This window comes from Panthera pardus, unplaced genomic scaffold (genome assembly GCF_024362965.1).
Source record: "Panthera pardus isolate Hobbes unplaced genomic scaffold, ASM2436296v1 HiC_scaffold_24, whole genome shotgun sequence".
NCBI classification, from domain to species: Eukaryota; Metazoa; Chordata; class Mammalia; order Carnivora; family Felidae; genus Panthera; species Panthera pardus.
Window position 1 is genome coordinate 134752139 of NW_026526810.1, and position 22759 is coordinate 134774897.

Sequence of the window (22759 nt, forward strand, 5' to 3'; positions counted from 1 at the left end):
AGCAGTCTACCGGGAAGTAAGCTTTATCCTTGGCCTTTTGCAAAACGCACTGACTTTTATTTGCCTTTTAATACCTACAATTTGACAAACTCCTCTATGCAAAGGTTGAGGCTGCACCCAGAACTCAGGTTTCAGGGAAGCAGGGCGTTCCTGATATCGGTGTCCTGGATAGAAGTCCACGTGTGCACAGACAGCCGTGTCCTCAGCTCCCCAGAATCATGACATCTGGCAGAGACCCCCCCCGCCCCCGCCCCGAAGCATCCAAATCACAGGGAATGTGGGTATGAATCATGTTTGGATAAGTGACCAGAAGTAAAAAGTGAGCCCCTCGTGCAAGTCCTTAAATGCTAAAGAGGTTAGACTTCATTTTGAAGGCAAAATCAGGTTCCCAAGAGGGACGCCTGGCTGGCCGGCTCACTTGGTAGAGCATGGGACTCCTGATCTCAGAGTTGTGGGTTCGAGCCCCACGTTGGGAGTAGAGCCTACTTTAAACTTCCTGAGGGGTTGTCAGCATCAGAGCAACAGGTCAGTGTGCATTCTACAAGAGCCACTGTCAATTCCAGGACCCCCAGAATGTGGGACTGTTGTTTATTTGATAAGTTCTCCCAAATCCTTGACGGCTGGACGTCCAATCTCTCACCTTATAGGAGGCAGAGAGGCTGTACCGGACAATGCCCAGGCTTCCTCACCCCAAAATAGCTTCATGAGAAGTCCCTCTGTATGCCCTGCTGCTTCTCTGATTTTGGCTGAGGTCTACAGGAGGAATGGAAAAAGGGTTCAGGGATGTGTGATTTGGGGGACTTGGAGTCGCCAGAGGCTGGCACTGGCGCTAGAGTTTCGGAACGCATAGCCTCACGCAGCCAACTGTGGGAGGTGCAGAAGGAACCTCAAGAGATTTCTGGGGAACACTCCTATTCTAGGGGTGTAGAATCTGAAAGACTATCTGAAAGACTGGGAAAATCTGCTTAGAGGAACAGTCGCTCAGGGGATGCCGTTTTGTAAAAGCCTGCAGTGTGGTTTTTGAGAAGAGGGTACATTTACCCATGGCTAGGGAGACTGATATAGGAGGACCTTGTCTTCATCTCCTGGCCAAATCTTAGGACGTTTGTACACTTGCCCACAAGTATGTACATGTGGGTAGGAGACTGCTCACACAGCTTTTGAGGGTTCCCAAGTATGAATTAAAAAAAGAAGAAAAATGTGTGCTTTGAATTAGATCTATGTGAAAAAAAGAAAAAAAAAAAGGCAACAGGCTAAGCCATGCGTCTGGGACACTGGCTCTCCTCCAGGGCGCTTGAGAGAGAGCTGGGTTTCGGCATGTACAGAAAGAAAACGAACCATTTCTCAAACCTGGATTTCCTTGTCTGTTTTGTCCTATTGATATCAATCTGAGCCCTCAAATGTCCTTTTTTGACAAAGGGAAGCATGCACGACATTGCTCAGATTGAGAAACAGTTTGGATCCAAATATTACCATAGATTTGGCTCTTTCAAGTTATTTCTTCCATTGCTTTGGACCAATAAATATTTAAAAAGTTAGGTTCTGAGCTCCAGAAAAGCCAACAAAAACATTTAAACATATGGATATCTTTTTTTATTGTGGTTAAAACCATGCTCAGTAGAGATTAGTTTACAGCAGTGTTTTCTTTCTCTCTTTGCTTTTTTTTTTTTTTTCCTATCTTTTTCTTTCTCTCTTTCTTTCTTTTAGGAAGCCAGAAGGATAAACATGTTGCCATGGTGTTCTGTTTAAAATAAAATACAATGGAAAGAAAAGCAGAATGATGAAGTAACCACATGGCCTGCAGGATACACCTGATACTAATTACTGTCATGCAGAATGTTCTGGAAGACATTTGACTCGCCTGATGTATACATTCAAATCAAGCAAAGCAGGACTGGAAGGCTCCTTGGGGACCATCTTGTCCAACTCTTTCCTTTTTCCAGATGAGGAAATAGGGGCCCAGCGAGAAGAAGGGCCTGGACCTCAGCCTCCCAGTTAGGAGGGAGTAGAGCCGGGATTCAACCCCCCGGGGGGTTTTGGTCGGAAACACATAATTTCCAGGGTCCTTTTACCTTGGCCTGTCAGCGAGACCCTGAAAAAGAGGAGTGGGCTTTACTGGTAAACTCGGAGCACAGGGCTTCGGAGCCAGAGAGCCCAGAAAAAAAGCAGAGAGGCTGATTGCACCAGGAGGCCCAACTTTCCTCGTGGGCGCCAGGCCCTGAGAAGAGAGATGCGCATTGGATGTCTGGAGTTTCTCCTTCCAGGGCCTCCCAGGGGCACCCAACCGAGGCCGGGGGCTCCTCCCGGAGCATCCACTCATGTCCTTCTGGGGCTGCAGGGCTGACGCCAGGAGGCACTGTGTCTACGGCAGCCTCCAGGGGCCCGGAATGCGTGGCTACTGACGCTCTCTGGTGGCCGCCCAGTCTCCCACGCAGGCCTCCCACGCGCGGCGGGCCAGCGGGGGCCCCCGTGACAATGCGCACCCCTAGCCTCTGCCCCCGAGAGGCTAGCAACCGGGCCTGCCGGCGTCTGATTGGCTGCGCGGGCCTGACGACAGGGGCTCCTGGACGCTGATTGGTCGCGGCCAGCTCCGGCTGTTTCCTAGCTATTAATACCGAGGCTAATAAACGTTCTCCTGTTGACAAGGATGCTCGGAGCCATGATTTTTTGAAGCTTTCTTGACGTCTGCGGCTGGTGCAGGCCTTTCTGTCTCGCGAGTCCTGCTGGGGGACTCTAGTCTCTAGGGCTCCTTGCATGGTCCCCAGGCTGTAAATTGGGTGTTCTCTTTCTCCCTCCCATTACCTGACACTTTCGGGGGGCTTCCTGCCATGCCCCTCCCCCAAAGCGCACTTTATCGTCGTCTCCCCAACAGCGCGCCTGCTTCATCTATAAACGAGCCCCCCGCCCAAGGCCCGGTGTCTCTCGCGACCTGGTGGTCCACTCTCAGCTACGTGTCACTACCCGTGGGCTTACAAATAGCTCTGTCCCTTCTTTCCAGCCCCGGAGTCTCCTGTGTGTGTGAAAGCCACCTGGCAGGGTCGCCGCGCATGGGGGGCTCGCTCTGGAGCGGCTTTGAAACCCCCCAGGAGGCGCGGGGGAGCTGCTCTACCTTGAGAGTCCCCGCAGGGCCCCTCTGCCTGTCCCCTTTGGGACCCATCACTCATCGTCACCCCTCTTCTGTCACCAGGCGCTTCATCCTTGCCCTCCGGCTGCCACCCACCTGTCACCCTAAGATAGATTCTTAGTCCCTTTCAACAGCATTTTGACCTTTTCGAGAGGACATTTGATTGACGGCCCTGCCCGCTTTGCCACTCAGTGCCCGGCAGAGCTGCCGAAGGCGCCACCTGTTACGGATTAAATCTCATGTGCCAAGTCCCGGAGCACGAGGCCGTGCAAGCTATGTTCTGCCGCAACATGTGTCGCTGCCTGTTTCCCCGGGGCGGTATGGGGTGGGGGGGGGGGCTTCTCAAAGTGTATGTGTGTGGGGAAATCACCTCAATCTGGGGGGGGGGGTACCCCATGTCTTCAAGCGGGACTCAGTCCTCCTCGAAAAGTAGTTTCCCTAGAGGGACACGGCTCATGTCTAAATTATTCTCACGCCCCCTCGTTAGGGGGGTACCCCCTGGTTGACGTGTGGGAAACAGACCCCCTGGCAGAGGAAGGGACGTTGGCAGGTTCTCACACGCGGGTTGTAAGCGGCAAAGCCCGGGACTCAAAACCTGGTGGTGGTGGTTGTTGTTGTTTTTCTGACTCCGAGATGCTCTGCCGAGCCTTCCATGTCAAAGATAGCCAATCAGAAATAGACTGGTGGGCAAAAAGGGGGTGACAGCCGCCGACTTACATTTGGGTCCCGGCTACCTCGCTCGGGGCGTTTTATTTTCCAGGACAATAAGCAGAAAGCATCGTTTTCTCTCCCTAAGCCGCATCCTCTGATAGAGGTTCCGAAATAGTCAGGTGTGTGTCTGCTGTCCCCAGCGCCCCGGCTTTACCCTCGGCCCGCCTGGGGAAAACCGTCCCTTGTCCCGTTCTCCCAGCGAATCGCGCCGGCAGATCGCCCTGCTCGGTGAGCGGGGCTCGTGTCGGGAAAAAGCACCAGCGAACACAGGGTGTTGGTCATGGCGGCGAGGGGCACTGCGGCAGAATTTTTTCCTCCCTTCTTTGCTGCAATCTGGGTGCGGCTAGAGCAATTTGTCATAGAATCTGGGGGGCTCATTTTTCCGGCCAATCACTTTTGGAGAAATGAGCGCATTGCAGCAGAATGCGCTGACGTCAGAGACCACCCCTTCTGCGCCTCCATATAAACCCCACCCAGCCAGCCCCTAGCGCAGACGGCGGAGAGCTGGGATGGAGCGCGCCTTGGCCCGCTGGCCTTGGCCGCAGCTCCTCGGGAGACCCGGGGCGCCCACGCGAGACTCTCCCCACCTGGTGAGTGGTTGGCCATCCTTGCCCGAAAGGATGTGCAAAACGAAGACGACAGCCCTTCGAGGTTGGCTCCGTCCTCCTGGCCATGCCGATGACAGACGCCGGGGACCTTCTCCTGCAGGCGGCCACCTCGCCTGGTCCCCGAGTGTCGGCAAATGCAATTCTGTCAGGCAGGAAAATCTCGAGGCACATTTTTTTTTTTTTTCCTGGGGAGGAGGTGGGGGGAATCAGGGCCCTGTTCTTGTCCAGCCCCCTTAGCTTGAGGGCAGGCTGGGTGGTAGGGGCTCGCATTAAGTCGAGTGGGCGGAATCCGATCAGATCCCTGTCAGAATCCAGTATACCTCAGTCACCCTGGTCTAAAACCCAGATTTTCTGTGCTGGAAGCCACCTTTAGAATCACGGAGGGTGGGAGACATGGCGGCGGGTGCATTTTGCATGCCCCCACGAGTTGGGGGGGGGGGCGGGAGCACGTAAAGAGAAGAGTCCCCCGGAGATATTTCCCCCCTAATTTTTGGCCAGGTTCTTGGGGGCCTGTAGGCGTGAAGAGTACAGGTTCCCGTCCGCAAGGGATTACGGATCCAAAACACACGGGTTTCGTGCAGAGCAGACTCTAGGCAACATTAGAGTAAAATTGCGAACCGAGAGCATTTGGTTTCCCGTGATCAATCACTTTAATAGTGGAGAGATATGGCGCCCAAGTGCAGACGTGCCAGGAACCCCCAGGATCGTTCCGTAGGGGAAGCGGCTGGGGGGAGGGTCAGATCATTGGGGGCACTGGCAGAATAGAAGCAGGGGGTGGGTTGGGGTGCAGAGAAGGCCGTGTCCTTAATCTGGGGGAGGCTAATCAAGAGGCAAGAGCGAAATAGAGAAAAGGGGGCGTGTGGAGGGTGTCTAGGGCCTGGGAGTTTGGGAATTGGGGGGTCGGGGGTCTTTTTAGCATTGCGTGATGGTCGCTGGAAGATTCTGACATGTTGCGGGCTTTTGACTTTTGATAAAGTCGTCTTTTGCCATTTCCTTTGTCCCTGTCAAGCCCCCCACGCCGCCCCCTCCCCACTCTGGCCGGCGGGCTTGGGGAGGGGAGGCGCGAGCGGGTTGCTACGTGGCAGGTTTCTGGAAGGTTCCTCGCTGGCCGCCAGAGGGCGCTGGTGGCACTGCGGAATTTTGGGGGGCGGGGGTGGTGAGGGGAGGTGGCCTTTGTTCTTCTGCTGGAGGGGGTCGAGCGCGGGATTTGCTGGAGAATTCTGGATTCATTTACCTGAGGGGGGAATGTTTGGAGATCTTGGGGTGCACTGGGGAGCAGCCGTAGCATTCGCGCTGGGGCAGAGATGTCGTGATTCGCACTGGCTGTGTGACTTAGGGTGTCGTGGGAGAGCGTGCATGCAGATTAGTTTATTTTGGTTGGCATTGGTTTTGGGGTCTTATGAAGGTGGGGCTTATTTGAGCAGGATGAAGAGGTCGTGAAATCGTTCATTAGGTGCCATCGTGCAGGGTCTTGAAATTCTTGCTGTGGTCAAGAAGGGGAGGTGAGACTTGGCGGGGGGGGGGGGGGGGTGGTCTATAGGGCTCTGGATGATTTTAGGTGGTTTTGCCTTTATATTATTTTTTTAGTAATACTGTTTTTTTGCATCACGTGTCCAGAGACCACACAAATGAGTGAAACGGTGTATTGAGACCTGGGCCTTTATAATTTTAATTAATTTATGTTTAATTGGATTTCCCGAAGGTCAGAGCCAAGATTTCTGTGTTTGTACTTATTAAAAGTGGAATCGTGTTCTGGAAAGATCCTATGGCGAGTGCCTCCTTGATAGCCTCATACGTCTCCAGGTGCATGGCGACCCCCACGGGCCGGGGGGCGCAGAAAGACCCCTGGCCATGTGTTGGGAGGGGGGGCTGCTCCATATCTACAGGTGGATTCTGGCAGGCGATGGCGGGCGTGGTGTTTCAGTGACTTGGCGGCCCTGCGCGACGCGCTGGTATGGGCTTTGGCCTCCCCAGCCCGAGACCTGTTGGGCGCCCCCCACCCTCCCCTCCCCTCCCTCACCGCCCATTCTATGCCAGCTGTGCCCCTGGCAGCTGCGGGCCAGGCGCTGCGGGGGGCGCGGAGGCTCTGCTGCGCGCGCGCGCGCGGCGCCGCAGGTGGCTGTGCTCCGGAGTCTTGGGTGCCGGACGCGCACGCCCCCTAGCGGTCTGTGCCTGCAAATGGCTCTTGGCCCGCTAGACCGTGCTTCGGGTTCGCGCATGCGCACACAGCTAACACTTGTGCCCTGTCAATCAAGTCTCCTTACCCCCTCCCACTTCTCTCCCCTCACTCCCCTTTCCAGTTCTTCTCCTTCCCACCCCTCCCATTTCTCCTCTTCCCCCTCCCCTCCTGTTTTCCTCAGCCCTCCTTCCCCCCTTCCTCTCTCCCATTCCCTCCTCCCTCCACCTCCCTCCCCTTTCTCCTCCCTCTGTTCCCCTCCTCCTTCCCTCCTAACTCCTCCCTCCCCCTCCTCCCTCTTTCCCGCTGCCCCCTCCCTCTTCCTCTGACTGCCCCCTCCCTCTCTCTGCTGTTCCAGCGCTGACCGTTAGAGGTCATCAAGATGGTTTCTAATCTGGCCCCCTTCCCATGCCATAGGGTCTCTCAGGGATGACATCATCCGTTCACCTCCTTGTCTTCAAGGACCACCTCTGGATGCCATGCTGCTGCCAAGGTGCTTGCTGCTCACCTCCACCTGATGGTACCTCAGCCCTCTTTGTGGCAGTACATTACTCAACCTGATGGGCAGAATACCCCCTCCCCCCTGCCACTCTCCTTGCACCGCACCCGGGCCCATTAGCAATTAAAAGACCATCTAAAATTTTAACTCATTAGTTTTTGCTGTAATTAACTCACTTAAATTTTAATGACTACCTCGACTTAGCTTTTAAGTGGGTCCTCTAACCTTTGATCAATTGCAGAGGGCACTAGGAGTTCGACCCCTGGATGGCACCAGCGTCCAAAGCAGCCCCTGGCAGAGACCCCTTCCCCCCCCTCCCCCCGTGGACCAGGATGACGAAGGACGAAGAGGACCAGGACCGACCACCCAGCTCTCCCTCTTGGCTAAATGCTCAAACCAATGCCCTAGTGAGGGGGCATTGGTCGTTAACCTCTGACCTGTGCTATCTTTGAACACTTTCCTATAAGTCTCCGCTTGCGTTAATGTGCCAGCGACCTGAGTGTTTCCCTCCCCAAAAAGTTGTGGGTCTTTCTCCGACAACAAACCCATTGTTGCCGTTGCGACGTCCTGAACGGAAGGATCCCTTCTGGTAACTTCTCAGGAGGGGACCTGGGCCAAGGGCTCGACCAGCATCTCACTGGCAATTCCAAAGGCCCAGGTGGGGCTTCTGGAATGAGCATGAGCCCCGACGCCATGCTTCTCAACTGCCAAGGGCACCCCCACCTCTTCTGAGATCCCCCTGGGCTTTCTGGGGGAATGGGGCCAAGAAGGGTAACCTCTCAGGGTTGTTGTGAGTATTAAATGAGGTGAAACAGCCTCAGGCAAGGCCGGCATAGAGGGAGGTGACTGGCAAATGTTTGTTGAAAAACAGTCTGGTAGGGTCAGTCCTTCCCCCGCCTCGTCACGTGTCTCACTCTTCTCGTTTATTCTCCCACAGCGCTCCAGGCAGCCCCTCCCCACGGGGCTCTCCTTGCACCACCAGGTAGGGGTCCGCCAAGATGGGCATTGGGCTGGCCCGAGTAGGAATGCGAATCACGCATGTGGTCATTTCCAGAGCACTTTCTCTGTTGTCTGAGTGTGTTCCTCCCATGCCCTACATCCACGTGAACCAAGCAGCCTCCTTTACAGATGAAAACGGATTTGGCAATTGATTTGAGTGATCTGAAAAGGTGGGTGGGCAAGAGGACGTGGGGGAACCCAGTGCCCTTCCCGTGGCACCGTTCACGGTGACAGTGAGGACACTGAGGCTGGAGGAGTGTAAGTATTCTGTCACCTTCTTGCAAGAGAAGGGGTCAGAGTCGGACCCCGGGTGCCACTTGTGACTTGCCCCTTAACCCCCTGGCCCAGAGTTCTACTAAGAGCCCTTTATTTCCGAAGAGGACACTTGGCAGTGGATAGCCTATTTGAAATCCCCAGCTGTCCAGGGTGGTCTGGGGGGGTCTGGGTGGCCCCCCCCCATGCTGGTGCCATGTGCTGGTCCCACCTCTCAATGACGGTGTGACCTTAAACAAGTCACTTAACTCTTCTAAGCCCCAGTCCCTTTCATGGGCTAAATGGGGATTAAAAAAAAAAAAAACAACAGAAAAAAAAAACAACACAACACCCGGTTTATCTACCCCACAGGGCGCTTTTGAAGCCCAAATGATGTGACCACTATGAAAGTGCTTTGTAAATCGCTGTGGAAATCGCTAGATACTTAACTCCTGGGGGGTTAGTCCCTCTTGGTGCCAATGCCCAGCCCTCTTCTCCCTTGGCCATAACAGCACCCAGTAGGTGCTGTGTGTGTTTGCACTCCATAAATAAATTCTGGGATAAATAAAAGCAGAATTAATTCAACAAACATTTTCCGGAACGCTGACAATGTGCCCAGCACACCGGGCCTGGTATGTGATCCAAAGACGCTGCAAACAGTCTCCTGGAAGCTAATTGGGGTCCCCAATTGATCAGTACTTTCTTTCGTCCCCTTTTAAGCCGACCAGTTTTGTCCGGACGGGACAAAAACAACCTTGGCGCTTTAGAGAAGCCCAGCTTGGTGGAGACAATAGCTCCCGGGCATCTGAAAGGGGCTGATTGGATTATGTGGCAAATGATGGTGGAAGGGTGACTTGGAAGGCGACAAATGAAGTGGGCGGAGGGCTGCTTTGAGTTAATCCAGGCTATTAGGAGGGAACCTTTTGTCTTCCAGGGCCTGGCAGGAGCTTTTACTACTGGTTTTTACGTCCTTAATGTAAGGACGTGTAATTTATGGTCAGTGCAAATCCAGGCCCGGTGAGATTTGAGTGGGCTGTAAAATTGAGCGTCCTGCTACCAGCGAGTAATTAGAGCGAACATTTATGTCTCCCCTTGCGCTCCGCGAAGGCCTTTTGCCACCATCAGTTCATTTGAACCTCACAACTCCCTGTCCTGACCCGGGGCTGGCCTGCCGCCTCCAAGGGGAACAGAGGCCATCAAGCCTTCCAACCGGGGCCCCACGGCACGTTTGCACCCCCGTCACCTCTTGGGTGGCAGAGGAAGAGGCGTCCTCTGCGCCGGTCCCTCCCGTCTCCGACCTGTCCCCTGTCCGACTACTTCTTCCCTCTGAACTCCTAACTTTGCTCTCTCCACAGCCGGGCGCCTCCCAGGCCCCTCCTGTCCCCCTTTCCAGCCATGACAGCCTGTCTCTTTCCTTTCACAGCCAAGCTTCTCGAAAGGCCTGTCTACACTCGCTGTCTTCCTTCCTCACCTCCAATTTTCTCTTCAACCCACTGCTTCCTGACTTGTTCTGCTCCGTCGAACGGCTCTCACTCAGGTAATGACTTTTCTGTCGCTTAACTCTGGACACATTTCCAACTCACGGACACACGGACACATTTTCGTTCTTTCCCTCCCGTGGCGTTCGGCTCTGGTTCCTTTGTCGACACATACTCCCCAGACGCTTCATAGAATCCCCTGCTCCTGGCTTCCCTCGTTCTTAGTTTCTCCTAGGAACTGGACTATTCACATCTCTCTGGGAAACCTTCTCCTGCCCTCTTGCCGGGTTTGAGGCCTGACTAAATCGCCTGGTGCTGAGGCCTTGGGGTTGGTCGGTTTTTTCCAAGCCACGTTTTTCTCGGTTAAGGAATAGGGTTACTGATCTTTCCCCAGCAGGTCAGGTGGGATGTGTTGCAGGTAAGAACCGGGCACTTATTTGAGGGTCTTGAAATAAGGTCAGTAAAGTGTTCGTGAGAAAATTGGGAGTCCTCATTAGCTTTTCTTACAGGTTAAGTTCCCACGGGGAGAACCAGAAAGGGAACAAAGGAGTGCGGGCGGGGTGGGGGGGGGGGGAAGAGTAGCTGAGAAAGACCAAAAAAGAAAAAAAAAAAAAGAAAACAACAACAGTAAGAAAAGACACGGAAGGCCCTAACAACAAAGTAGGGAGAGGAGACTTAGAAAACAGTAACGTCTCCCCAAAACCCCATCCAGAGAAAGTTTTCCTCTCGGGTGGATCGGGGCTAAAAAAAGTAAACAGGAAAAAGGTTTTAAATTGATTATCCCAGGGACAAATCCCAGGAAGCTTTCAAATCAAATTGCCCCCATTTTAGGTTTTTAACTCCTTCTGTCAAGTTTAACCTCTTTACCTCCTGCATCCTGGTGAAACCCTCCCCAGCCCCCCTCGCTGGTGATTAAATCCCGAAGGTACACGCAGTCTTTCAGGGAGTGAATGGCCCACAGAAAGAGCCCTCCCCCTCCCCCCAGCTGTGGTTTTCAGTTTTATTCCACTTTCCGCCCTCTTCCCTTAATGAACACAGGGCTAATCTTGGGCCTTGTCAAGGAAGAGGCTGCAGACATTAATGAGGTAACTGCTGGACTCCAATATTCGTCTCATAAGGAGCCCTTCTTTGTCTGTGAAGGAAAAACACACTGATTATCATAATGAGGTGAACTAGCATCCGCAGGCAGGGGCGACCGGTGCTTAGGCCACACTTCTAATTCTGGTGCCGGAGCGAGCCGGGTTTCATTTGCTCCTCATTTAAGTCTTTGCCTCTGTCCCAGCGTGGGGCCCATTGAGCGGGGTTGAAAGTTGAAGGCTGCTCTGGGACTGGCCGCAGATAGGGCCCCTTTGCAGAAGAAGTTCCTTTGTTCGACCCTGCCGCATACAGATGTCCCAGTGGTCCAGGTGCTTCTTGTCTCCTGGCTTCCTTCTCCAGAAGCCCCGGGGAATGGGGGGCGCGTGTCTCCTACTGAAGCACGCACCTGACCTGTTTCGGGACTCCCTGGCCATCGCAAACTTCATTGTCGACCGGTAGAAACAGTGCCACAGCCTACGCGCAGAACCCGTGGAATTCTCCCCCAGCCAACACCCATGGAATGCCCCCATCCTGGTCAAGAACTAGGTGGATATTAGCGCCCCATAGGCCCCCGCCCCCGCCATGGACCGGCATGGTTTGGGGCTCACATTTGACTCCCACACCCTGCCGAGAGTGAGCTTCAGAGGGCCAGCCGTTTGTCAGGGTCACTCAGTGAGCCAAGTGCACAGAGGGGACATTACAACTCCTATCCGGCGTCAGAAGCGGTTAAGTCCCTGCTTTTACAAGTCCCTGCTTTTACAACCCCCTGAGTCTCTCCCTCCCCCATATGCCCTGTGCCTCGCTGGAATGCACCCCGCTTTTGTCCTGATTTGAAGCCCCCCCCCCCCCCCCCCCCCCCCCCGAGCCCATCGGTGTCTTTAGAGCCTGAAACTTGCCCTTATGTGTCCCAAGTTCTGGACTTTTCTTTTCCTAAGGCAGATCAAGATTAGGTCACTCCCAGTTCATCAGACCTGCCCAATGGAAGAAAAACAAAACTAAGGGAGAAGGAAGGTGTTTGGAACAGGGGCACGCTTAGCAGAGGTGGGAGGGGGCTCATAACTGTTGGCCAGAGATTCTCTGGCATGAGTCAGAATGAGACTCATTCTTCGAGTCTGCCAAACCAACTGTCCCCTCCACACACATTGAAGGGTGTCCAGGTGACCCAGATGTCACCTGGACGAGGGGACTGGGAGTGGATGGGCACTTCTGAATATAGGGATCCCACCAAAACCTGCCCCTCTCAGCGTAGTTACTGGAAAGTACAATAGAGCAGTTCCTGGTGTTTCTGGACAAGAGGACTTTTAAACAGGAAGTTAACCACAGGCCTATTCTCAAATGCGTGCTAGCAAATTAAGCTACAAGCCCCCAAGTCCCTAATATTCCAGCATTTGAGAGCCTGGGGAGGGGGTGGAAGGCCTCTATTAGCCAGGACCTTGGGGTTTGGTGCTCATTCCTGCCACCCTGAGTGCCTGGCACATGATGACATCTCCCCTAAACTCTGCCCCTGCTTGGGTTTCTGGAAACTCAGTCAAGCCTTCCTGAGGCCACGAGCCGAGGGGACTGAGCTAATTGCTCCCTTGAGCAGAGGGGCGCCCCTTTCTAACTTGTCCCCTTGTTTCTGCGGTGCCTGAGCAGGACCCCCGGCACCCCACTCTTCTGGTCCCGGGGTCCAGTCTGGGACCCTGTGTGAGCTTCCTGCGTGAGCCGCCCTGGCTCCCAGAACCTACTGGTCTCAGTGTCCCTCAGTGAATCCATTCCGGAGGCCCTGGAGTCCCAGGAAGATGTGGCTTCACCAGGTGGGAAACGAGAGAATGCACGAGGCCAGGAGATGCCCCCCGCCCCTGCCCCCGATTCTGAGGTTCTGTGTTTCTGCTTTTCCTGTCCACCTCTGTTCTCCACCCCCTCCTCTCCTCCCCCCTACCTCCATCCCTGTCTCCCGATCCGGTCCCCTGGGGGTGCCCTAGGCCGGCCCATGTCTCCTCTGGGTGCCCTAGCTCCAGCCTGGCACAAAGTGGGGTTCAGTAAGAGTATGTGGGATGTCTGTTTGGACAGGTGAGTCAGTGAAGGACCCGCCATACTTTATGATGCTAGACGGGAGTCTTTGGGAAGCAAGGAGTTTTAGGTAAAAGGGTGGAGGCTGGATTTCGTCTCACTGAGGGGGAGTGGGCATCGTCCCACCCCCAGCCCCATTTGAGCTGGGCCTTTCTGGTCTCACCCCTTCATTCACTCAGGCGTCCATCCCGTCATCCAACAGTTGATCCTTACTGAGCAAGCCCACGGCCCGGCCCTGGCTTGGCCCCTGAATCCCTTAGTGCATCCCTTGATGGCCTCTGCCTCCTGGGGAGGGCTGGCTTGGGGGGGGGGGATGGCGGTGTTGCTTTGGCTGAGGACAGCCTCTCCCTGTTCAGGTGCCAGAGCCGTGGCCTCCGGCTCTGTGGAGAAGGCAGGCAGGAGGGTGTGAGGGGCAGTCCCGGTCTGCCTCCCTTTGGCCAGTTGGCCCCCTTGATCTTTGATTTAAACCCTGGAGGAAACTTGAACTGTCCATCTCAGGGCTCTGCCCCCCTCCCGCCCTCTCTGCCTCCCACCCCCCATCCCCTAGCTGAGTGCTGGTGGCTGTCCTGGACCCCCGCCCTACCGCTCAGGACCGCGCGCCCCTCGGGCTCTGGCCACACAGGTCTCCCCCTTGAGTTGGCTCCGCAAACCGGACCCCTTCCTCCATGATGCCTCCCTCCCCCTGGGGCTAAATCCAGCCCCTTTGCCGCCAGGGGGTTGGCTGGGGGGGCATGTCCCATGCAAAAGGGCAGGTAGCCGGGACCCTCCAGGGAGCTCTGCAGCCCCCGCCTCTGCCTGCTTGCCTACCTGCTCTGCCCTGCCTGCTGGCCAGGTTGACCCGCCTGGAGCTCTGTCGCCCGACCTGACCCATCCACCCCTTCTCCGTGCTCGAAATCACTGGGCTCGTGACTCTCTTGGCCTCACTTGTCTAGCCGTCTGCCTAGCAGTTTGGTTTTCTTTGCTGAGCCCACACCTGTGGTTGCCTGGCCCCTCCCGCTGCCTCGTCTGTCCTCCACCTGCTTGCTTTCTGCCCTTCTGTCGGGTCCAAATACTCCTCTCCCTAAGGACCCCCGTCCTCCCCCCAGAGAGTTTGCAGCCGGTCTCCAGTGCTCACGGGACAGGCCCCTGCTGGCAAACCACCTCCCCCAGACATCCTCGGATGCTTCCTCCCATGGGGGTGGGTGGGGCAGAGCCACCATGGCCTCACCCAGACTTCGGTCCCGCCCCTCGCCCCCGTGCCTCTAGTCGTGTCCCCCTGGGTGTTAGCCACAGCCTGTCCCTGTGAGCCCTGGGCTCTGCCACGTCCCAGGCCTCGTGACTGGTTTGGGGGGCTGCCACCTGGGCCCGTGGCCTCTCCTCACACCTCTTCCCATCACTGCTCATCTCCACGAGCCACCTCCTTCCACCGAAAGCCACGCCGCAGGTGAGACGGGGCTCCAAGCCTTTTCGAGCTTTTCCGGAGTGCTAGCCTCGCTGCAGTCCTAAGTTTCTGCCTCTCCTCCAGATCAGCCCTGTCCCTGGCACGCGGGCCGCAACCTGGTTGGGTCGGCCGGAGAACCAGACGGAAGAGGCAGGAGAAGCCCCCGGAGGAGCGCCACCCTGCACCCAGCCTTCCTTCCCGATGCTCGCCTGGTGTCTCGTGCCCAGCGCTGTGCCTCTCCGCTCCTTCCTGGCTCCGGGTGAGTTTCTTGCTTTCTTGGGACACCAGGATTTCGCTGGTTTCAGCACACGTCTCTATTCGAGGAGTGCACATTTAAGCCGGGGAGGGGGCGGCTACCAAGAGCGGAGCCTGTTCACCAGGCCTGCGAGCTGGGTGTCAGCGGGCTGCCTGGAACCAAGACCCTGGCCGCCTGGAGCCAGCGTGAGTGGGGCTCACCCCGGCCAGTGCACGCTGTGGACCAGGCGCGGTAAGTGAGGGGTGTCCGGCTCTGGCCGGGGCCCCCGAGAACCAGCTTGGGCCAGGCGCACGGTGGGTCCTCGGGGAAGCTTTGCTGAGCCTGTGGGAGGCATGCAGGGCAGAGCGTTTGCCTTCTCTGGGCTCCGAGGCCCAGCCAGAGGGCCAGCGTGGGCATGTGGAAACAGGAAATCGCGTCCGCCTGTAGCCAGAAAACATTTGTCCCCGAACGCCGTGCTGCGTCAGCCCCTGTGTGAATGCTGGGGTCTCCCACACGAAGCTTTGACGATGCCTTTCAACCACAGAGTGGTTTTTGAGTGAGTTCTTCTCTGGGCCCCTCTTCCTCACCCCTGAAATTGCAATAAGATGGGAACGCTCGTGTCTGTTTAAAGAAAATTCGTAATGATAGAGAAGAATTATAGCCACACGGTTCACTCCAGCACGGATCATTTGTTTATCCTCACTTACTCGAGACGCATCGACGGAGCCAGGGGGTTGCTCAGGGCTGGGGCTCCTTTGGGCTGCCTAAGACCAGCTTTGCCTCGAGGACCAGAGGGTCTAGCCGCATTCCCTGGGAGATCCCACACGGTGATGTGGCCCCTGTGGCAGCCAAGCCAGGTGGACAGGAAGAAAGGGAGCTGGGCTGAGGGCACTTCGTGTTTTGGGGCCCCAGGAGCCGAGTCTCACGGCGGGACAAGAGGGTACTGTGTCAGGGCCAGCAGGCCACGGGGACGTGCCAGCGAGACTGGCCGTGTGCCTTGTGTGCCCCACATCGGATGCTCCCGGGGTAGCCACTGGGGTGACGAGCGAGGGCAGTGAGACTCCCCTGGTGGTCCAGGTGGGAGGAACGGCCTGCTGAGGCTAACTCAGCCTCCCAGACGTTTATGGAGCCTCGGGTGGGTCCCAGCAGTGTCCTTGGTCCAGATGCCAGCATTCCCCTTGGTGCCTACACCCGGGGCTCTGCGAGAGGGAAGACGATGATCGGAGCTCCCTGCCAGAGTGTGGGAGGGTCCCCTCCAGGTGCAGCAGCCCGCGGGCCGCCTGCTATGGACCCCCAGGGTCCCTGCACCGTCTGCTTCATCAGACACGAGTTTCAGAGACAGGCCTTCCACAGCCCTGCCCCTCTCCCCGGGAACGGAAATGAGGTGTGGAGGTGATTTTTAAACACAACTCCGTGCAGGCAGCAAGGGGCAGAGAGAGGTATCCACACCTGGGGGCTGTTGCCTCTATCTGCTTGTTTTCGCTCCCCAGAGAGCCAGTCAGGCTGCGGCGAGGCGGGGAGTGTGTGCCCAGGGCTAAACCCAAGGAAGGACACGGGGAAGCTCCGCCCTGTGATATTTGCTCCCTAGCTGGCATTTGCTGAGCCACCACCTGCAAGCACGGTGACGTGGCAGAGAGGCCTGGGAGGGAAGCTTTACATAGGGCGGGATGCAGGTCTGGGGTGCCGTGGCGGGGGGTGGGTGTTGTTTCCGGAGCTTACAGAGCAAATCCTTGTAGCTAGTCTGAGCCAAGTGCCCATGGTTTCTGGGACATCTCAGGACTCCCTCGAGCTGGGCTGAGCTGAGGCGGCAGAGTCAGGTGCCCAGCCAGTCCCAGACTTTGCCAGCCCCCCGCCCCCCACCCTCCACGGCAGTCTGGGATGACATCGCTTTGGGTCCCCTTGTATTTCAGGTGCACTTGCGAATATTCGGTCTCGGGCAAACACGTATTTTTGAGTGTTGTACATATTTGGGGTTTTGCATGTCATTAAGTGGAAAACAGATGAAGACTAGATCGAGGGTTCTTCTCAATTAAAGAAGTTAAAACACAAGCTCGTCAATCAGCCGTGCAGTCGGACGTCCCAGGAATTACAGGACGGCCGTTGTTAGGTGTTGAAAGAAACGGCATTTTCAGGAAAATTCTTTTTTGATGGATTGGCCCGTCCCTGGGCAGTGAGATCCTGGCTGGCCGGACAGAGGGCGGAGGCCCTGTCACTGGCAGGAGCGGGGTTCTCTGGCCATTTGTCATGTGCTAAGCTGTTTCCCGGGGCCTGTCTCTAGCTGGAGGCTGCCGGGAGGGCACCCATGTCAGAGGGGGGATGGTGGTCTTGTCCGGAAGCTGGCCCTCCTGTTCCACTGGCCTGCCCCTGGGTGGGTGTGAAAGGGAGCCCAGAGCACAACTCAGCTTCTGTGCTCCTAGAAAGGCACCAAGCGTCCCTCTGCCCCGCATTTTCCCACCTGCAGGTTCCTTGGTGGGGGGAGGTGCATTGAAACTTTCAAGGCCCCTGACCTTGTGACTTGTGATTCAAACCCCAAATGCATTTCCAAGCACATTTCTCCAAATCATGTCAAAACCTGGCAAGACTTAAGGGCACCAGGATGCATGTGTTTCTTATTCATTTACATGAAGTAACTCAAATGTGTTTTTTATGAGCAATCTGACTTCTAGAAAGAGAAAAAAAAAATCTACCCATCTTTAATGAGCTTGCTAATGAATTTTTCCTTGAAAAGAAGAAGGCGGCTTTACACAGAAGGGGGTGTGGAGAGAGACAAATTAAGGTTCCAAAGGGTTAAAGGGCAGCGGGCAATGTGGAGACCAGCATTGTCAGCTGAATGGCGAAGGGCTCGCGGCTCTGGGGGCAGTGTCTTTTTAGAAGACCAGAGTTTAACGCAGTTGTAGATGAAGGCCCAGGAGCCGTGCCCCCTTCCCTCCGCTACTTTGAGCCCTGTCCTCTCTCCTAATAGGGGAGCAAGGAAGTACAGCCTGGCTCCCATCTCTGGGTTTGGCAGATGGAAAATTCTGGCAGAGAATTGTATCTTTCCCAACGAGGCCACCTCAGATGTGGGGTTCCCATTTTGAAAGGGAGACCCAAGCGTGGGTGGGGAAGGAGGGGGCGCTCCCTCCACGGTGCCTTGGGTCCAGGGGACAGCCCCGGGTCCCTTGCGGCTTTGAGAAGCCGGGCCCTTAGGGAAGGCTTTAGAGAAGGACGGTGTTGCAGATGCCGGCTCTGGTTCTTGGCGTGGAACGAGTCAGTGTTTCAGAGCCAGGAAAGGTGTGCATTGAGAGAGCCACTGTTACTCCCTTGGGAGGAGGTTGGACACCCTCGGGCCACTGCAGCAGGACAGAGCAGTGCCAGCGAGAGGGGTCTCGAGTTCAGTTGGATCCAGCCGAAGTGGGGAGGACCCATCTCGGGGGGAGCCCATACATCCTGGAATTTCTAACGTCTCCTGGATGTTAGACACTTGGTCCCCTATCTCGGTCCTCACTGTGGACAACTGATCGCCCCTACCTGTGCTTTTGGGAACTGAGTGGTGAGAAAGTCTCCAGAGATATCCGCGTTTGTCTTCCCAGCTCCCTTGCCCACCCCCACTCCCAGTCCTGGGATCGTGAGGGACCAGGGAGCAGAGCAGGTGCTGGGTAGCTCAGGCTGGGGTCGGCCCCACTTGGGATGTGTGCGGGAGGGGAATTAATCAGGGGGAGAGGAGGGTGGTGGAGGGTGTAGTCGTGGGTCTCTTAATTGCTCTCCAGTTTCTTTGGGCTTACAAACAATCCAGATGGAGAGTTCTTAAGTCCCCCACCCTGGGGGTCGGGGGAGAGGACGGCTGCCCACCACCTTTTGCCTGGCTTCTCTGCGCAGTGAATAGGGTCTTTGGCAGGGGCTTAAGGAGGGACTCTTAGCCTGGGAGCTCCCAGGGCCGTTTGAGGCGGAACAAAGGCGCAGGCAGAAAGGAATGTGGGGGAGCCCCCCACGGAGAACAGCCACCTGGGGATAATCGGGAGGGCCGAGTGCACATGAGTTTTCCCAGGTCCTGTGAATACATTCTTTCAATAGAAGGTGCCTTTTCTTCACATGAAAAGAAGAAAAGTTCAGTCACCTTCCCTGGAACGGAGTGTGTGTGTGTGTGTGTGTGTGTGTGTGTGTGTGTTCCCTCTGGGGCTGCGGCGGCCCCTGCCCTTGTGTGTGTGTGTATGCGTGTGTGTGTCGGGAGCTGCAAGGCGCAGACAAGAGGCCGCACAATGACACGGTTAAGCAGTCACCCCAGCAGCGTGACCTCAGACACGCTGGTGCTCCTCGGGCCTAAGGGCTTGTATTCTGCAAGTTTCTCAGGAGGAAGAAGAGTCCTTGCCTGTAAACAAGGATTTGATCAAACCGGGTCTCATGCCCGAGAGAAAGCCGGGGAGGCAGATGGGGCCAGGGAGACAGGACTCCAGCGTGGAAAGTTGGAGAAGGACAGTCAGAGGGGCTGGAGGCTGACCACGTGTCTGTGCCAGCCGTGCGGGACTCCGCTGGGCGGCTCCTGTCTTCGCGGCTCGTTCTCTGGGCCGTCCTGAGGGTGGACATAGAGTTGTTCCCAGCAGGTTAGGAAAGAGGGGGCTGGTGCTTGCAGTCAGGGAGGGTGGCGGGGTCAGCGTGGCTCACAGGGCCAGGGGCAGCCCCCCAGCAAGGGGACCCTCTCGGATGGAGGGCAGAGAGCTTGCCCCAAACTACCCTGAGGGCTCCGCCCCCCTGGACCAACGGGGCGATACCCCGCCACGAAAGGAAGGGGACCCCGTCCCAGTCTTGGCCAGTGCCTCTTGCTGCTGGCTTCTGGGCCTCCATTTTGCCATCTGTAAAATGAGGCAGTAGCCTGTCAACGTTGCATGGTGTTCTGTAAGGCAGAAGGAGCACGGGATGTCAGCTGGGGAGAGGCCAGGGCCCCGCTTCACCGGAGTGGGAGGACGGAAGGCCTCAGGTGTCCAGATGGGGCCCCCGCTGGCCTCTAGAGCGCACTCCCACTACTCAGCACTGGTCACTGAGAGGAGGAAACTCTAAACGGGTGCTCTGAGTGCAGCAGCCGCCCTGGAACAGCCTTCGGGAGACCTGGTTCCAGCCCGGGCTCAGCCCCACCTATGGGTGTGACCTTGGATCCTGTCTCTGGCCTGCTTGGCCTTGATTTTCCCAACTGCAACATGGGGCCATGCGGGATCTCGGTCATCTGAGGGCCCTGGGAGCTCTGGCTTCCTTCTGGCTGCCTCAGTGGTCCTCTGTGGTTTGTCCGTTTGCTTGCTGGGTCTCTAGAGTCCGAGGGCCCGGGATTACTGGTCCACTGCTGTCCGGCCTCCTCTGCTTTCGAGAGGAGACAGAGACCGGAGAGGGTTGATGCCTTGCTCCAGGCCCTGGGTGTGAAGCCCACTGCCAGTGGCTGGCCCCCGCTTGGCCAGCACGGGCAATGGGGTTGCGGTCATTAGCCAGTCCCCATGGTCTGACACCGCCCCCCTCCCCAGCCACTTTTTGACCCCAAGATCCTGATAGTGCTCACACCCCAAGCTAGCTCCGAGGGACTGCCTGTGGGCGCTGGGGCCGGAATGGCATTTTATAGAACGTTTTACCAAATGCGTGGGCCGCCGGCCAGGCCTGGAAAACCCTTCTGGGCTGTGGGGTGGTCACCGTGTAACGGAGCCGAGCCGGCCCCGTGGCGGCGGGTCCCAGGAGGGTGTGGCTGCCGCACCTGCCCCTGTGGCTCACCTGGTGCCTTTTGGTCACGAGACCCTCGGCAGCACCTACGTTGGCGTCCTCGCCCGCTCGGCCGAGAACTTCCCGAAAAAGCCATCAGGGTGGTAACTTCTGGAAAAGTGATCAGTCCCCAGGCTTGTGCTGGCTGCCCGACTCGGACCCAACTTGGAAGCTGTCTGCGGCTCTCTCTCTGTGTTTTCGGCTGTGATAGTGAACGGCTCGCAGGGCCCCGGGTCGGTCCCGCACCGGGTTATTGGCGCAGCGGGCTGTGGTCTCTGTTTTGTGACCTTGGTGGCAATGGTACCTGGAAGCTGAAATGACGAATAGCGAAATTGCCAACTTCAATTAGACCAGCGACTGCCTTTCCCGGGGCTGTGCCTCCACCACTGCTCCATTAACCGTAAACATAGCCAAATAGGCCCTAATTCTCTCTAATTGCCCACTCCTGAAGCAAAGAGTGAAATTCCAGGAAGAGGCATATGTAAACATCCTCCATGGCCCCGCCAGCCAAAATTAGAGGGCTGATGGGGGCCAGCAAGAGAGGGGCCACGATTTCAAAAGATGGCCCAATTACCTCTCCCGTTTTCATAAATGGGTCCGTAATGTCCAGGCCCCGGTCTTCACAAAGGTACAGGAAATTAGCTTTGCAAAGAGCCTGCGTCTGTGAGGGGAAGTTGTGGGAGGGTGGTCTTTACTCAACAGGTAGGAAGCCTGAGATCTGAGGCGAGCCTGATTATTTGTATAAACTACAGGCTGTATTTCTGGAAATCACCATTTTATTGAAAATAATCCTTTTAACGTCTCTCCCTGCACTACACATCCACGAGTTATGTGTACCAAAGGCATGCCAGATCAGTTCGGTCCTGTTTGCCTCCAGAAAAGAGGAACTTTTAAGACCTTGAGCTAGAATGTTCTAATCCTCTTAAGCCCCGGAGGAGGTTTCTGGGGTGTCCACCAACGCTTCCTGCGTGGCTCATGAGTTCGGTGCACGCATGTGTGAGGTCTGAGCTCAAATGCTTGGGGCAGCTGTTCCCCTGGACCCTGTAAGGAGGCCTTGTGTTTTCCTCTGGTTCCAGATAGTGACTCATCTCTGCAGCTTTTCTGACATCTGTTACGATTCCAGCCCGGCACTGCGTTTTTGTACATCACAGCAGACGCGGGGCCGGTGCCCACAGCTTTGAAACTGTCGCATGACTTTGCCAGGGCTGTGTCTGCACAAGCAGCCTGGGGTCTGCGTGAAAGTTAATCAGGGACAGTGAGGAACCCCGGGGAATTCTTGGAGCCCCCGGGGCAGAAGCAGGAAGAGACCCAGATGCCCCGAGCTACCTCTGATTTCCCTGGTCCTGGTAAACACACCAAAGTCCTTTCCCCAACTCTTAGTCCCACGGGAGGTGACAGTGCCTGGGGTCTTGCTGTGCATTCAGGGTCTGGAGTCCCATTGTCCCCTTAGGACTGTGGCAACCATGAGGGGTGCACCCCAGGCGCTCACAGGCCCCTGGGGAGGCCTGGAAACTATCTCGGTGGTATCCCGCTCAAAGTGGGAGGCCCAGAGGGGCACCTGGGTGGCTCCATCGGTTGAGCATCTGACTTCAGCTCAGGTCCTGATCGCAAGGTTTGTGAGTTCGAGCCCCACATCGGACTCCGTGCTGACGGCTCAGAGCCTGGAGCCTGTTTTGGATTCTGTGTCTCCTACTCTCTCTGCCCCTTCCCTGCTCACACTCTGCCTCTGTCTCTCTCAAAAGCAAATAAACATTAAAAAATTATTTAAAAAAATGGGGGGCCCAGAGCTTTTACCTAACCAGAGTCTGCCCTTGGTCAGCCACCAGCTTATACTTATTAACATTTATATTTTATTTTATTTTTTTTTTAATTAAAAAAAAATTTTTTTTTTATTTATTTTTGAGACAGAGAGGCAGAGCATGAGCAGGGGAGGGGCAGAGAGAGAGGGAGACACAGAATCAGAAGCAGGCTCCAGGCTCTGAGCTGTCAACCCAGAGCCTGACGCGGGGCTCGAACTCACAGACTGTGAGATCATGACCTGAGCCGAAGCCGGACGCTCAACCGACTGAGCCACCCAGGTGCCCCAACATTTATATTTTAAAGACTATTTGGTTTTTGTTCATAAAATCAACTGATTAGGGGAAAACAGTGTTTAGGAAGCTCAAGGCCAAGGAAGGAATTTTTAGGAGGATTTGGAAACAAGAGGTGTGCCCTCCTCTGTCCTGGCCGAGTCCTAGGTGCACAGTGATGGACGCTACTGAGAATAAAGAGGTGTAGGCAGTGGGGGGATCCCCGAGGGCTTAAGTCAGGGCAGGGGGAGTTGCAGAGGGCCTCTTCCCACCTTGGGGCTCCCTGCCTGCACCCGCTCTTGCCCCGACCTCTGGCTCGGCCCTCACCCACCTCAGCTGTCACAGAC

At 56.1% G+C, this 22759-nt stretch overlaps 1 protein-coding gene across 5 annotated transcripts in view; it reads left to right on the forward strand.

Annotated features, from left to right (window-relative positions):
- Positions 1–4301: 4301 nt before the first annotated feature.
- LOC109274560 (uncharacterized) overlaps positions 4302–22759 on the forward strand; it is a 35332-nt gene continuing 16874 nt past the window's right edge. For 2 of the 5 annotated variants that reach the window (XM_053889821.1, XM_053889820.1), the window contains exons 1-3: positions 6990–7112; positions 7360–9906; positions 14481–14655. In XM_053889821.1, the coding sequence (XP_053745796.1) occupies positions 9765–9906; positions 14481–14655 (317 nt within the window). In that variant the 5' untranslated portion in view covers positions 6990–7112; positions 7360–9764. Of the gene's footprint in view, positions 4426–6989; positions 7140–7359; positions 9907–12888; positions 14400–14480; positions 14656–22759 lie in introns of those variants that run through there. The other 3 variants (XR_008417321.1, XM_053889819.1, XM_053889818.1) reach the window with 3 other exon arrangements.